At 36.9% G+C, this 16898-nt stretch overlaps 1 protein-coding gene across 1 annotated transcript; it reads right to left on the bottom strand.

Annotated features, from left to right (window-relative positions):
• Positions 1-2587: 2587 nt before the first annotated feature.
• LOC146146305 (carbohydrate sulfotransferase 1-like) lies at positions 2588-11068 on the bottom strand. The gene is made up of 6 exons (XM_083389828.1): positions 10488-11068; positions 10018-10288; positions 8410-8605; positions 6920-7089; positions 5931-6039; positions 2588-4682 (listed from the first exon to the last, which is right to left on the bottom strand). The coding sequence occupies exons 1-6, from the start codon at positions 10771-10773 to the stop codon at positions 4338-4340; spliced, it is 1377 nt and encodes a 458-aa protein (XP_083245954.1). The 5' UTR covers positions 10774-11068; the 3' UTR covers positions 2588-4337.
• Positions 11069-16898: the final 5830 nt, after the last annotated feature.

Below are 16898 nucleotides of genomic sequence, written 5' to 3'. Positions count from 1 at the left end.
TTTGCATATTTAACCAAGGTCATGGCTAAAACAGCCGGGAGCAAATTAATTAGGTAAAAATGTGTGGTGGAAGCGTAAAACGATATACCACGAGCTGGTATTGCCGCTAATGCTTTATCAAATCGATGAAATATGAAGCGCTGTTGCATCAAGTTCAACTGATGATATATGAGAAGCCACCAATATAGGCTTGTTGGCAACGTCAAAGCAACTGGACAGTTTTGATGATTGATATAATTAATACAACGGAGTTACGTGCAAGTGGATAATCTTATAACAGCACTACTGAGTGGCCAAAAACGTCTAATAAATCAATGGCAATTTCTGCGACGTTTTAAATTTAAACAGTTCCTTTTAGAATCTATACAAACACAATACCAAAACAAAACTAGACTTAAATTCAATGCAACAACGTAAGCCCATAAACGTCCAAAATAAGTAAAAGAAATAGCGTAAATTAAAGGTGATATTTTGCAGACGCTTGTACATCTACTTCGTATATTTTAATTTCTCTCGTTTCTACCTCGACCTGATGAAGAACGGCAGACTTGGACAACTAGATTTATGTTAGCTTTTGAAAATTAGCATTTCAGGTTTTCCAAAAATTATTAGAATTAGAGCTAGATCATTTTGAGTTTTCTCAAATTAGATTAGAATTAGAATTACCGAGTTCTTAAAAAACGAATTTGAACTAGAATTTAAACTAAAATTACAATTTATTATTCACAATCAATTACAATTAAAGCGAGAAGTATTTTAATAGGAATGTGCATGTCAATTATGTGTTTTAGCATAGCATATGATTTTTAGTCCGTGAAAATTACGTTTCAACCAAAGAGTTTGAATTCAAATTCTTTGTTTTCACTAAGAGACTAAAAATGCCGTTGGACAAAGTAGGATTTTTGGTAAAATCGGAATTAGATTAGAACTAAAATTAGAGCACACAAGCAATTCACAAATTAGATTAGAATTAGAACCACCCACATTTTGCTCTAATTCATTGAATTAGAAAACTAGAATTATCTAGTTGTCCAAGTCTGTTAGCACGGTTGTACAAAAGCTTGAATACAATTTGTCGTTAAACAGTTCAACCCAATTTCCATATTAAGAATTATACTAATGCGACTATCACCAAAGTCCAAGGTATACCTTAGTTAGTAAAGTAAGATTTAAGTTATCGCTAAGAGTAAAATATCTATCTTACAACGAGAGTTGTTGTCGCAATAAGTATCTATTATAAAACAACACATATCGTCAGGAAATAGTTTTACATGCTCATTTTTACGCAAATAAGGCCATGAAAAACCATTTTGTAAAAGAAAAAAGAAAATCAATTTTAATCAATTATATATCTTAGAAATCAATTCAATCAATTAATTTATCTAAATAATGATAAATAGAACAAGACGAGGGCGAGTACCAGTCAATCCAGATCCGAAAAAATCAACTTAAATAACTAGAGTAAGAATGATCACACTGACAACCCGGCAAATAATGAAAATAACCATTCTAAAAACAGTGCCACCCAAGTAGTTGAATAACACGTATTTCCAGACAAAAAGTAAGTAATCGGAACTGGAGTTTTGAGTGTTAACATCACTCACATAATGGATCCGATGAGTGATGCGAGATTCTACGACTACTGACCCGTGTGCCCGGAAAATAGGTTGCTCGTATCGGCCGTTGTTTGTGTATAGGTTATGGTTAACTGCTGTTGTGAACCTGAATTGGAAAAAAGTGGTTAAGTTTGTTTAAGCGGAAATCTTGTAAAGAAGAGGACTTTCGGTGCGCTGTTCAGAATTTTATTTCATTGAAGTCTATACCAGGTGTTTCCAAATTTTGTTTTATACATGCACCGGTTAATTGGAGAGATTAACGATCGCATATAAATTTTGTGTCTAACTTTCTTAAATTGATTATTATCATTGCACAAAAAATAAACTATATGGAGCAAAATCTGTAGTTAGCATTAATCAATAGCTGACCAGTTGAAAATTGCATCCAAATTACGAAAGTACGTCCGACAACATTTTAACTGTACTTTATCTGCATTTAGGAAATATACGGCAAATTTGTTTTCACAAAACGATATTCAGCCAGAAACGCGAAATTAAAACTCATGAGTGACATCTTGCGGATGTTTTTTTAGGATTTGTTAGACTATAGCTAACACTGTAATGTCCTGTAAAGGTATCATAGACGAGAATTGTATATAACATAAGGGCGGTAAATAAATCGTTAGACCGTTAAAAAATACACAATCATTTTTTAAGAAACTAAAAGGCAAGATTATTTTTCAGATTCCGTTGTCTACTGTTGATTACATCGTCGTCTACTGGTAATAACATAAGTATTTAAAGGATAAAAATCGTTTCAAAACGTGAAAATATAGACAAATTGACTCCAACGTCATGATACCTTCAAATGCTTTTTATAAATCCAAATGTCCGTCAGAATCAGTTCAATTATTTTACTTTTCTCGTATTCTAATTGACTTTTAACTTTTGGCAAAATGTACATAAATATAAAATATGTAAATTTTAACCAACTCTATCAGTTTATTGCAAAACGATATAAAACAAGACGGATATGTTGCGCTGACAAAACAAATAGTAGAATAACAGGGTACAACACTATAGAAAACAGACAAAAAAGAATTTATATTCGTAAATTATATCTTAGAAAAGTTTAAGTATAAAAATTATCGTTTGCAGAGAATATTATTTTAAAAATTTAAACTTTTAGGAGTAAAACATATTTTAAAATTAGAAAAGTTGTCAGTGTATAGAAAAGTTAAAAGACAAATAAAACGTATTGCTGCATCAATTAAGCTTCATAATATATGAAAATGTAGAAAACGGTATAAAAAGCGGCCTGTAAAAAACAGTGTTTTTGCGCTTCTAAAAAAATTTGGCAATTTTTTTGATAAGAAATGTCCAATTTTACGCAAGGAACAAAAATGCAAACGGCATTGCATCATCGTAAGTAAAAAATGCCAGACAAAAAGAAATCTTAAGCATTTTACAAGAAAGGATCTGTTTATACGGGTAATAAAAGCCTTACTATCGAATAAAAAAAAGGCAAAAATGTAAAACTTCATCATTGAGCGGCTTTCTGTAGCAAACGTAACGCAAATCCCTAACTATAGCCGTCTGATATAGGCTACACTGACAAAAACACAAGTGGTGTATTACGAGTTAGGCCATCGTTGGCCTGTACGACAGATGGATTACATCACAGTTTTTGCATGTGTATACCGATCAGATGTGGCTAATGCTCAAGGTATTTTTAAATAACCTTATAGTTTTTCTAATTTGCTCCATTTGTAAGCTTCTTGATAGCATTTTATGTGTATGGTTAGAGTCGAAAAACTAAGGATATTTCTCAACATTGTGTAAGGTGTACGGTAGATGTATTTGTTCTACACGTTTATTCTGACATTAACTCAAACAAAATACCGAACATGCTAGTAAGGATTCCGCAAAATATATTCACCTTTTTAAAGGGAGTCGCAACTCAAAAAGGTTTGGAACGAACTAGCATATACAGGGGAGGATTCAAGATTTTGTGAAGGGGTAATACATTTTTTTAAATGACGTCACAAAGCTACGTCACAACGTGGTGTCACAAACTTGTGTCAATTTAGGAGTCAAAAACTTTTATCTAAACGGGACTTAACCTTGATAACATCATATGGTGCGTATGTTTTGTTAAAGCCTTAGGTTCGGAAAGGTGTTACTTTCAATGCAAAAGCAACATTACGCAGATGTTATCGCTTTAACATTCAACATTAAAATTCATTACAAATCCGTATATAGCAGGGGTTCTTAAGTTTTTTTGTTGCTTCGCGTGGACCACGGTAGGCAAGAAATTTTCAATTATGACGTCATAAATTGACGTCACAATACAGATAAACTTTCAAAAAAGTGCTGATATAATTTAGTTAAAATGTATTCTAATTACATTCGATGCTGAAACACAACATTACGCAGATGTTATCGATTCGAGCAAAGCGAAAACCCCAGAATATCGTAAAGTTGTCTAATCGCCTATTTAGAATCCGATGAAGCCAAACACGGTTTCATCAAACTACGCAAATAAAATTCAAATCTGCCACTGATCATAGGTAAGCAGCAGCAAAAATACCCAAAACAATGCTAGGTCTTGGTAAACAATTGCAAAGCCAACGGTCGAGTATATCGACATCATCTTGATTAACTGAAGATGATGTAAGTTCGTATCGAAACGTCTTAATCAAGATAATGTCGATATACTCGACCTTTTTGCTTTAAAATTAATTAGGCGACATTACAGATCCGTGCATAGTGTACCCAAGTTTAGTTCTGCTGCAGCAACAAGTCCAGCACCCTACATCTTGGAAGCACCCTCTGTGAGCAAATACTTCCAAGCACGTGAAACTGCGACTCGTCAAGTTGCCACTGTTCGCGTACTTTCACGTACTGAAGCGCCTCCATTACTTGTTCGCAGCCCGCCTGCACTTGGCGCACTCTAGTGACGTCCAACTGCTCCCGCCACGCCCGCCAGACGGCGCTAGAGTTGCGCGTGGTTGTGTACGGGTCGCTGACGATGGCGTCACGCAACAGCGATGTTTTGGCGCGCTTTCCGCCGACCTTGTGGGCGACCTTGACCGCTCGCACGTCGCCGAGGTTGGCGAGGCTGGCCTGCGATGAATTAAGAAAATAAACAGCTTGTTTCTGTCAGCTTAGTGCAAGACTAACTTCCTATATTTGGCGGCGTGCGTTAATTATACATTTTTATTATAAGGCGGCATGCATTTATTATAATCTTGAAGAAAATCTAAACAGCTTGTTTTTGTAATATTAAAAGCTGTTGAATAACAGTATATAGAGCAAGCATAACTAGCTTCTCAAATTAGTTTATTGAAATTGTACAAACATTTGCCGGCATTAATTATAATCTCCATTACACAACCACCGAAAAATGTATTTTTGCTGATCTTTACAAAAGCCATACTTTCATCAATCAGTTAAATAATGCTTTACGGACCTAATTTTTTATTGGATTGTCTTATGGCTCGTTTAATTCACTCAAATTGGCCTGATTATAAACATCGTAATGCATATCAAAGCCCATACAAAAGGATATAAAAACGTTTCCAATAATGCTTTTTTTCCAATAATGCCATTCATTTCATAAAGTATGATTAAAAACGTTCACATAATGCTACATCCTTTTGTACGGAATTTGATTTTCGTTCTACGTCTAATGGTAACCTCAAGCTATTATCGAAAAAACAGCTCCTCCGGTAATTATATTAATCCTCCAACATTTTGGAAACCTATTAAAGACGCCTTCTTCATGGTAAATAACGTCTTTAATGCCGAAACATTGGAGAAGAAATATAAATGCCAGAGAATATTTTTTTAATAAAATTGCGCCTGTCGCTAGCTATTATTTGGTAAATCGTTTTGAAACAGTAAGATGGAATTAATTTATTTATTGTTTAAGATCGAAGACAAAACTCAATTTGCCCTTAACTCAATTTTAAAGCCAAAAATGACAAATAAATTGACATTAACTTGATGAAGACGTTCCGATACCTGTTACTGTCGATAAACTGATGATGATACAAGCATCTATCGAAAGGTCCTTATTAGGATAACGTCGGTTTACTCAACTTTTTTAGCTTTAACATTCAACATTAAACTTCATTACAAATCCGTGTATAGCAGGGGTTCTTAAACTTTTTTACTACGTAATTTTTTATGCTTTGCGTGTATCACGGTAGACAAGAAATTGTCAAATATGACGTCATATATTGACGTCACAATACAAATAGACTTTCAGAAAAAACACTGATAATTTAGGTAAAATGTAGTCTAAATACATGTGTTAAAAACGTTGAATAAAATTGTGCCTGGCTCCAGCTATTATGCTCCAAAACTTACAGCAGTGTTAGAAACAATCCACTTTTCCATAGAACTCGTCATTCGAAGTCCCACGAAATTGTACACCTCTCTAGCGACTTGTAGCGGACGCCGACAAAGATCCTCGTATCTGCATTACAACAAAGGATTTTCCCTTAGTCCGGTTACGATTACTATGACAGTTTTTAAATATCTCCCGGCTTTAAATTGCGCTTTTTAAGCAGAAAAGCGAAACACAATATTGGAATCTAAATTATTGATAGAATTTGTAACCGCGTTTCTTAACCAAAGTGATAGAGCTGATGGTTCATTTTACTATATAATGTAGCGAAATATAACAACAGGCATGAATACAGAGAAACCAATTGAAAGTTTATTATTAGGGACAGGAAGACAACGTTAACTCAGCTCATTTGAATCCTTGTGCCCAGCACAATTAGATCCGAAGAAATATAGGTCTAGGAAGACCAAATCTTGTACGCAGTTACGTTATTCACTAGAAAACGATAACTAAATTTTGGAATTCATCAATTTAGATAAATTACTTTTTGGTAAATGGTTTTGAAACAGAAAGATGGAAAAATTAATTTATTTATTGTTTTAAAAATGATCGAAGACAAAACTCAATTTGCCCTAAAATCACTTGTGTCAGTCAGAATCAAATTAAATTTAGAAGAAGAAGCTTGATTATTTTTCAGTTTGTTGTTAGCCAGCGGAAGTTATTATAGATCCTTTGGCAGTAACGTTAAAACAAATTTATTCTACAAGCATATGTTGATGAACAAAGGGGTTCACGGGCCCCAGTTTAAAATCCCCGTATAACTCCATTCAGTTCCGAAACCTTAACCCATCTGCATTTTAGGTGTTTAAAATTAAACTCGTTTCTTCAAAAAATAATTTATTTTTTTAAATAACTTAATTAAAAACCCCTGAAGTTAGTTCCACGTATCTTCACTTTAAAAAAAAAGAAAAAATGAAAACAAAAAAATTAAAATAAAAAGTCTGCCCACCTGACGACCTTGTACCTTCCATCAAGCCAAGAGTTCGCGGGTTCGAATCCCACCTTGAGCGCTGCCTGGGTCTTGTTGCAAGTGTCGTTGATGGCCTCGTGTTGCCAAGGTTCGGCCAACTTTTCACGGGACGCAAAAATCCCGCGCGGATCGCGGACCAGGTGAAGTACCTGGAACGAAACAAAAGGGTTCAAGATACAACTAATTGTCAAATCAGGGGGTTATAACTCGCAAACGCAGACATCTAAAAAAACGCGGAAATGTAAAAATAAATTTGGTTTGCAACAATGAACATAAGGACAACAATGGACATAAGGTTATTTAGAGATGACGTCATAATGCAAGTAGACGTAATAAATATATTTTTTCCGGTCATATTTATTTGCATTTATTACACTATGTCCAGTCCAAATGCACGTATGGATATTTCATTCTATTTTGAGTTATAAACTAAGATTCCAGTAAGCTTTATAAACCCGGTAAAAATTGTCTGCGAACCCCATAGGGCAGAGGTGGCCAACCAGTCAGACAACAAGAGCCGCATTTCTTACTTGGTTAACCGCTGAGAGCCACACCTTTCACACATGGAACGAAAAGAATAGCCTTTCACCCCATTTCTTACCAACTCCCATAAAGCGATCGCACGAAGCGCGAAGAGGTGCTTTTATTTCGTTAAATAGACACAATTTGAATTTAGAAGAATACGCGACGCATTGAATGAAAAAATACACATTTCTCGATATAATGACATTTATCAATGTTATTTGGGTATGCGTTTTGAGTTTATCTTGTTTGAAAAGTGTTGAATATAATGATCTTAATGCAAACAGTCTAATTCAAAACCGGCAATAATCTACAACCTTGGTTTATTTTAGGTTTCCCTGGGTGTGATTTATTTTGTTGATGCTAAAGACGTAGAGTTTTATATACGATTTGAATTTGGCATATGAGGTTACTTCACTATACACAATTCCCTGTATGTTCGTATGTTCGTCTGTACTTAAATGTCCTTAGTTTTTCTAATGCTAACGTCGTCGCCGCTTCCTTTGCTTAGATCCTGCTCGGATTTCTCTTTCCGATCCTGAGTCTGGCTCACAAAATGAAATCGAAACATTTTAACAAATCATAAGTGCAGCATGAACGAGCCGCATATATCTGGGTGAAGAGCAGCATGCGGCTTGCGAGCTGCGTGTTGGCCACCCCTGCCATAGGGGCACCCGTGGGCGGGATAACTTTTATAATAAAACCTCGACAAGCAGAGAAGCAATTTTGGTCGTTTTTATATTTTTGTACATGAGTCCTTCGCATTGACGCAACTTACCTGAAAATAAATTGCTGTTCTGCTTTATGTGTTTTGATTTTGAAACAAAGTGGGCGCGACTTTGGTTAAAATTGTAAACGGGGGTCGTGTCTCAAAAAGTTTAAGAACCATTGTCTTAACCTCTACAAATAACTTAACATCCTCAAATACCTTAACATCCACAAAATACCTTAACATCCATATCGGGGTCTTCTAGCAGAGGTTTGAGTGACTCAAGTTGACAGAGTCGTATCACTTTGATCGCTGTGAGATGCGACTTGTGACACATGGAAGATGCTTGTGACGACGACACCCGTTTGCAGTTACGACACGTGTCATAATGGACTCCGCACAGGTCTTTGGTGCACATTCGTCGCATCTTGTCCCTGTATTTTGGCAGGGTATGTTAAAAGTCAATTTTTATATAAAATTTAGCATAATTTGCAGTGTGCTGCAAGGAGAGTTGGACAATTATTTTTGTTTTTAGTAATAGAACCGGATTTATATAAGAATTTAACCATATATACTCATATAAAAGTCTTTAGGGAAATGAAATCTAAAATACTAAAAAAGGTTCAACAAATTGAAAAGCGATCTTATTAAAAAAGATGTCACTCAATAAGCAACTAAAAACACACACTGTGTTGTTATTTACCAAACAAGTCATCTAGAGCTGATAAATAAGTGTTCAACAACTGTGATCTAGCCCTCCTGAAGCTGCTTTTTGACCAACGATTACGACTTACGGTCCAGGTAATTGGCTGTAGGTCGTGAGTTCGAACCTCACTGCAGGCAATAGTTGCTTTTGCCAGCCTTGCTTACATCATTGATCGACAGGTGACTCTCGGTGTAAACTTTCACAATTCTAACAACCCAGTTGTTAGAGCGACGGTCCCGGTATGACCGGAGGTCGTGAGTTCGAACCTCACTGCAGGCTATAGTTTTCGTTGCCAGCCTTGCTTGCATCATAGATGGACAGATTCAGTCTGCGATGGTTTTCGGTGTAGGCCTACCAATGCCACGTAAGCCGTAATCGTTATTCAAAAAGCACTTCAAAAGGGCTAGATCACAGTTATTAAACACATATGTGTGTGTCTTCCATTGAATGATATGGTACTGTAGATCCCCTTTAATGTGAAGTTGCTAGTACTAATATAATGAAACAAGCATAGGCGTATGGTTATTTCTCGACTTGCCCTCTCTGAGCCTGTGGAGCTTTGCTGGTAAAGCAACGATCCCGTTATGGCCGAGATCGTGCGTTCGAACCTTACTGCAGGCAATGGTTGTTTTCCTTGCCAGCCTTGCCTGCATCATTGATCGACAGATTCGATCTCGTCCGATGACACTTTCACATTTCTAACACTTTTCAATAAATAATAGTAATAGTAATTAATAGACATCGCAGTTTAACCGAGTCTGTCCAAACAACAACATGCCTGCATTGACGGTCGAATTTACGACCTACGGCCATAACTAGGCGACTTCAGAAGGGCTGGGTCACATATTTTTCTAGGATTCTAGTCTGTCTTGCTTTTGGTCGACAAATTCGGTTGCGATGGCTTCCTGGGTAAACTTTTGCATTTCTAAAGGCCCGTTTACAATACAGCTGCACTGAGCTGAGCAAAGCGTAATTTGCATTTAAATTATGTTGTGGCGAGCGTTTCACGGTTTGCCAAACTCAAGCCCCGTGGAGCTATAGAAAAACGTTACGTTTTAGAGCGATTTTTACGCCCAGCGCAGCTTAGTGCAGCTGTAGTGAAAACGGGCCTTTATACTTTTCAATAAACAATTAAATCACCTGAAGCAGACGTTGTTGTCGACGCACAACTTTGTCGTTTTCTCATCACTCTTCTTCCTTGATCCAAGCTCCACGTTGAGCTCCTTGTGATCCGGATACTCGCATCGGAGGAGTTTCCGGAGGTGTTGGATGCGGAGAGGATCGTCTGGTGGATCGCATCCGTATCCGAACGGGATCAGTGGCTCGTAGAGGTAGAAGACATCCGGACGCTGGTTGAAGAGCTGACTGAAGAAGGAGGAACCGGAGCGATGCCGCGTCAAGATGATTACTCCTGCGTTTAACAAAGACAGTGGGACTTACTAACCTCTGAAATATTACAAGCAATGTTTTGATCGCATCAACCATAACACTCCTGCGTTCAACAAAGACACGGTTTATAGCAATGTTTTAAGCAATCCTCAAAATAATGCAAACATCAATTGTTTTAAACTTATCCAAAACCTAATCTTCTTAATAATAATTAAACCTACCTCTGTGCTTGGCTCCCTCGTTGTATCGCAAATGTGCGACTCGCGACATTTTAAGCAAGGTCGGTCCGCCACCTTTCTGCTGCTTTTCAACAGCGGCAACGCTAACAGTGGACTGCAAGGCTTCGTATAGCGCAAGAGCCGTGCACGCAACGATGGCTGCACGCAACGTAAAGGAGCGGTACTTGCGTAACCGGCAGCTTTGTACAGCCGGGAAACCATCGCGCGTGAAGCGCCTTCCAAGTTCTCTGACGCGCATGTCGCTCAGCCACGGGCTTCCCGGGTTCATTCGAGGGTCAGCGTGACCTTGACCCCGACCTTGACCGTGACCTTGAGAGCCGCCGAAGGTCGACGCTGCGGCGGACCGCAACTGTTCCAGCTTGTTCGCCAAAGCTTGAATTCAGCTTGGTGTTAGCGTTTTAAACCTTCAAGGTCACACGTTTGACCTTCAGCGCCACGTGGTCGACTTTTGCTTCGTTCGCGCCTCGGAAATGTCTTCTCCGCAACAAGCAAATGCTTTTACTTGTTTATGTTATTTACATTGTTCCATTTCGGATCTGCACGACGATCAAAATAAAATTTGTTAGCTTTTCTAATCTGTTTAATCAGTAACAAAAACAAAAAGAAATGAATAAAACTCGGTTGCCAAACGTAATTAACATTCTTGCCATTTTTAATGCTGTATTTTAAACCGTTTTAACCCTCCTGGTTTTCCTTTTGTTTTGTAAATGATCAGAAGGTTGCTGAGCGTAAATCTGTTACACAGCACAATTTTTTGACGAGCTAAGTCTTATATCAAGAAACGTAATTACAAACAGACACATCAGTATTAGTTATATACCGTTAATGCATTAACAGAAAGGCATGATTTTCAAAACCGTTAAGCTCAAACACGAATCTAAAATAGAAGGCTGATTTAAGTGCAAATTGATAAGTAAATGACAATTAAACTGATGATAGCGAATTCTAACGCAATAAAATGCATGTCGTGTAGATCTGTGTAGTTGGGCGAGTGATAATAGCTTGTCACGAGTTACTTTCGTCACATTTACAACCCCCACTAGTGTTTTATTGCGTGAGATTCAGGTCTGGTGCTGTGATTGTACTTTGGACTGCATTTAAAGAAACCGGAGGTAACATCTAACCGCTAAACACACACTTCATTGTACACGCGCAACTAGAGCTAAGGAGGCTTGTAGTTAACTGTACAGCAGTTCCTTCTTGAACTAACGTAACTATGGAGGAAACAAAAGCCTTGAAAATGTTAAAATTGAAAAGAAATTTATAAACCAGTATTTTGCTAAAAGTGTAGCTTATTTTTTTAGCATTTTAAAAACTTAGACTACCAGATATTCTCAACTTGCGACTAACAGCATCCGTCATTTAAAATCTGCTTCAATGTGTAGCATCACGATACCGAAACATAAAATAAACATATAAAAGTCGTGATGGAACTATGATTAATGGCGCCAATCAAAAGTGGAAAAGTCATTAACAAGTTGACTGATTTCAAATAACACTAGGGTTGCTCTTTCAAGCCGAATGTTATTTATCCTGTCTTGGCAAACAGCTGCTGTAGGAAGGTACAACACACTTCACACATAGCTTCAGAGATCAGAACAAATCCTCACGCAGATGTGTTTATTGACGTTACATCATACCGTAAGATCATTTATTGTTTACCTTCCAAATATACTTGTCCTTTCTGTATGGTGCTGCGAACAAAATAGTTTCGAACCAGACGCAATATTGTAAACTACTTTTGCCATTGTTAATGAACGATGCACACACATGTGTGTTTACAACTGAAATCTAGTCCTTCTGAAGCTGCTTTTTAAACAACGATTACGGCTTATATCATTAGTACACCGAAAGTCATTGCGACTAACAGAATCTGTCGATCTATGATGTAAGCAAGGCAGGCTAGAAAAAAAAACTTTAACTTTGTTTTTCTAGCTTGTTTGCATCATTGATCGACAGATTCGGTGAGTCTGCGATGGCTTTTAAGGTGCTACTTTCGCCATCTTTTAACGCATGACTAACCGCCAGGCTAAATTGCCTGCATTTCCAGCAATGTTCAGGAAATGAACGCTTATATACCTGTCTGGCGCCTATGAAATGCCGCAATGCTCGCAACGTGTAATCAGTTTAACATTGCGTTTCGTATGTCATGAATTATCGTTTAAGCACTTGACAACCCCATCAAATTTACGATTCTTTGGTGAACAAAATGAACACATTTTTGGACGAATAGGTATTTGTCGCTAAAATCGAAAAAACTAGGGGGAAATTAAACCAGTTAAAAAGGTCGTTTAAATTAAAGAAGTAGTTTGTTATCGCACATGACTAAAAATTCGCTTCTAAATTAACCCGTTCTTAATGTTTTACATCTCGGTCTATTTATACCAGTATCTTATAACCTCATTTCGCGGCGCTTAATATTTAACGCGTAACTACAACAGATAAGCTTTGGCGACCTAATTCTTTTCCAAACAACATAAATTAGCATTAATTCCTCAGAACAAATCTCATTAAATCCAACCATATAAAACTACTACAGTCGGCGACCCAACAAAATGAAAAGGAATCCAATTTTGGTCGCGCTAATCAAGGGTTGAAAACACTGACTTATCCCCATTGTTTAACCAGCTGTCTACTTTTCCTAGGACCTAGTAGGTTACGTAATTTCAGGGCGCTTTGAGCTGTGGCGGCAAGACAACGAAAACAAAGAACGATTCACTTTTATAGCGGAACCTATTCAATTCGAAACCTATGTATCTAACACACAAATAGACTTCAAGGAAGTAGGATTTGCAGTACAATTGACTCATTACATATCACAGACATAAATTCAACTGCACCGTTTAGCCAAGCAAAACTGTAGACATGGCTAACTAAAAAGGCTTAACGGCCCAATGCTTGACAGGCGCAATAGAAGTGAATACGTAAATGTAGTAGTTTGGTGGGAAAATCAGCCTATTTATTCCCTTACTTTTACCCCAAGGCCACACAGCCATAAACAATCTCTAAAACGACAAGAAGCAATACCATTTAAATTGTACAGCTAGTTCATATCGAGTGGTAGCCTGCCTAATCTTGTCATTAACAAAATGACACTGTTTTTGACATGCTTTAATAAAGTAGAGACAAAGCACTACTTTTCCAAGTAACTGCGTTTTTTATATACTTTAGGCGTCTAATATAAAACCATTGGATAAGAGCTAAGTTTGAAGGCTGGAACTTAAAACCAAATGCTGCTATCACTATTAAAAAGTGCGCAATGATTACAGCAGGTAACTTCCAATGTCATATTATTACTTCCAATGTAATATTATGGAGCATTTACTCATATCAAGAGATGAGTTAAACGGTAAAGCTTTAAACCTAATGCTGCTATCGCTATTATTTCAAACTGTCAAAACTTCACAATGTTTTGAGCATATAACACTTGCAATGTCACATTTTAAAGCATAAGCTCAATTACACAATCTGCAGCCTACAGAATAACTTCAATTTAGCAGCAGCAATACCACCGACCAACGACGTTAAAAGGCTCGGCCTGGTTTAGGGCGAACGGAGCTAAGACAACAAAAAGATTTCATGCCTCGCGGCACTTCGTCACGTCACGCTTGGCTACATCCGAGGCCATTCGGATTACGACTGTCGTTTGGTTTTCCAAGTGAGAGTTTTTGAAACTTTTTTTTACCGTGTTTCTGTAGCATTTAATAAGCGATAATCCCGATTTTGGCCTAATTTGACGTCACTATGCACGTGACCGTTGTTCACTGACGCGTGACCGAACGGTGTACTTTTCACATTCATTCTTCACGTCTTATACTATAGGCTAGCGGATTGAATCTATGCTTAACCTTACCGTGTATTTCTGAGATTTGTGAATATATACTCAATAGGCAATAACTAGTGAGTGAAGTCACTTTGTCTAAGTTTCTACATTTTTTACCGTGTTTCCTCATTTAATGAGTATTTTTACGGCCCACAAAAAAGTATGAAGGCGAAAAGTTAGGTTAAGTTATTATTTAGAAAACAATTTATAATTTAACCTTTTATGTAGGGCTAAAAGTAGACATATTTTCTTAACGGAACGAAGATTCAAACATCTTTTGACACTATTGAGCATTAGAAACGGCAACCCAGACTGAAAACTATTGGTTACAGTTTAAATATTGCTGATTTTAAAAGCTAATTTACATTTTTTAAACGCTTACACAATCTTAACGTAATTTTTAAACGCAATTAAATCACAAAAAAAGCTCTAAACGAGTTAAAGGTTAATATATTGACTAACAGTTAGTCACAATACAATTAGAATTAACCAAAATCGCGCGAAGCGCGAACAATTTTTAAATGTCTTTGTTAAAGTTGGTATAAACAAACAAAATTACGGCGCTCCTATCTGATGCTATAACGTTACTACTCTGCGTAAACAAACGAAATAGTTGACATTGAAATGTGGAAAGGTAGATATTAAATTCAGTTACATCCAGTTGTAAGTTTTTAATTCCTTTCAAGTTTGAATCGCTACATTGGATCGTAATTCGTAGCACACATTCCATATTTGGTATCGGTTAGGCAGCAATAGAACCCTAGTATCGTCTTCCCACAAAGGTCTGCCCACAAATCGATCTTAAGTTCTCCTCAACGCGAAAAACTTTGTCTGTTAATCGGTCTCTCGGGCTTCCTAGGAAATAGAAACAAGGCAGCGATATAACCCTAGTATCGGACGAGTACCGATACTACTACTTGACATCGAGTAACGCATCCGAATGTTATTATCGGAATCCTAGTTTGAACCTTTTTTGTAGACTAAATAAGGTTTGTTCATGTTTTGCACATTGCATTTTCAGTTAATCGACTCTACAGTATGTAAATTTAACTAATGTCCATCTTTCAGTTTTATCTCTTAAGAAGACAAGCGTCATGTCTTCCCACAAATCGACCCTAAGTTCTCCTCAACGAAAAAACTTTGTCTGTTAATCGGTCTCTCGGGCGTCTTACGAAATAGAAATAAAGCGCTTTTTTTAATTTACTACTGACGTTTATCTGGGCAATGAACTAGTAACTGGGCAACAAATATAGCAGCTAAACGTATAGACAAACAAGTGTTTTGTAATTAATACAATGTCTGACAGTAATAGTATATTCAAACAGTGTTAGTACAACGACTCAAAGACTATGTTGGAGTGTGCCTTTTCCCAAAAAGTGTTTTGTCAAACGTATCACTTAATAACCTCATACAAGATTAACTATCTCATATTGGTAATGTTACGTTTACAAGCTTGTAGTGATTTAAGTCAATGAACTTAAGTCGCTCCTTTGAAATGAAATCAACTTGAGTCAAGTAATTTAGGTGAAAACGCTCGACATGGCTTAAACCATTTGGTTAGACTTGAGTTCTGTTTCTTTTGATGAATGACTTTTTCTTGGCATCAGAAGGTAATCAGTCTAATCTTTTTTGTAGTGGTGGGTAGGCTGGATTCTTGTGAATTAGGTAAGGCATCCACAGGGAGCCAGTTACCTTAAATGACATGGACAAAGATAGTATATTATTAAACCCAAATTGTGACCACTCTATTAGGATTGATATAAGGACCTCCCTCCAACATTTGCAACTTTGGACTTAGTACCATACAACCGCAAGATGTCGCTAACGATTTAATTTGTGATATTTCTAAACTACGTCCCAAACTCAATGCTTCAGTTGCATACTTTGCATTTAATCTTGATCATAACAATTACAATCGTTACGGCAATTAAATTCGTCAGGAATTTTGAATGGAATAAAAACGTAATCTTTTCAGTTTTAGGGTAAAAAAATGACCCCAAAAACTTCTATTTGGGGGAACGTGTTCGCTAGAAGTACAGCAAAGGTTTATTTTTCCATGACAACCTGAACGAAATAATAAGTTCCCATGAAACCCTTTCATAGTAAAGTTTTACGTAGGAAAGGATGCAGCAATCGAAGTCACGCATTTTTTTCGCATTTTGTTTTTGTTTAGCTTGTAAAAGTCAGTCGGTCAACCAGCAGTGCCTGAGATCTTTATGGCTGAGATGGCGAATTGGAATTTTTGTGGCAAATGATGTGATAACAATTGTTTCATTAAGAGTAGAAAAACAAAAAGAAAAATTGGGACATCCAAGGGCTTTTATAACAATATTACTCGGCCGTAATTATCCCTTAGCGTTGGCGAAATAGGTTCGTTTCAGTTTACTTTTTCAGTCAAAAATACCCTTCCTGTAAATAACGATAACGTTGCTTACAATAGAAGAAAGGTAAATAATTTGTATTGAATTGGCATAGATACCACTCTCATATAGGACGACTACCGACATTATACGTCCTGATATTTAGTATTGGATTTGTTGTTTTCGAACATTGTGGAACAATGTTTGTGT

Source organism: Ascidiella aspersa, chromosome 5 (genome assembly GCF_963924565.1).
Source record: "Ascidiella aspersa chromosome 5, kaAscAspe10.2, whole genome shotgun sequence".
In the NCBI taxonomy this organism is placed as follows: domain Eukaryota; kingdom Metazoa; phylum Chordata; class Ascidiacea; order Phlebobranchia; family Ascidiidae; genus Ascidiella; species Ascidiella aspersa.
The sequence above is the reverse complement of the archived record's forward strand: the minus strand, read 5'-3'. Positions and strand labels throughout refer to the sequence as shown.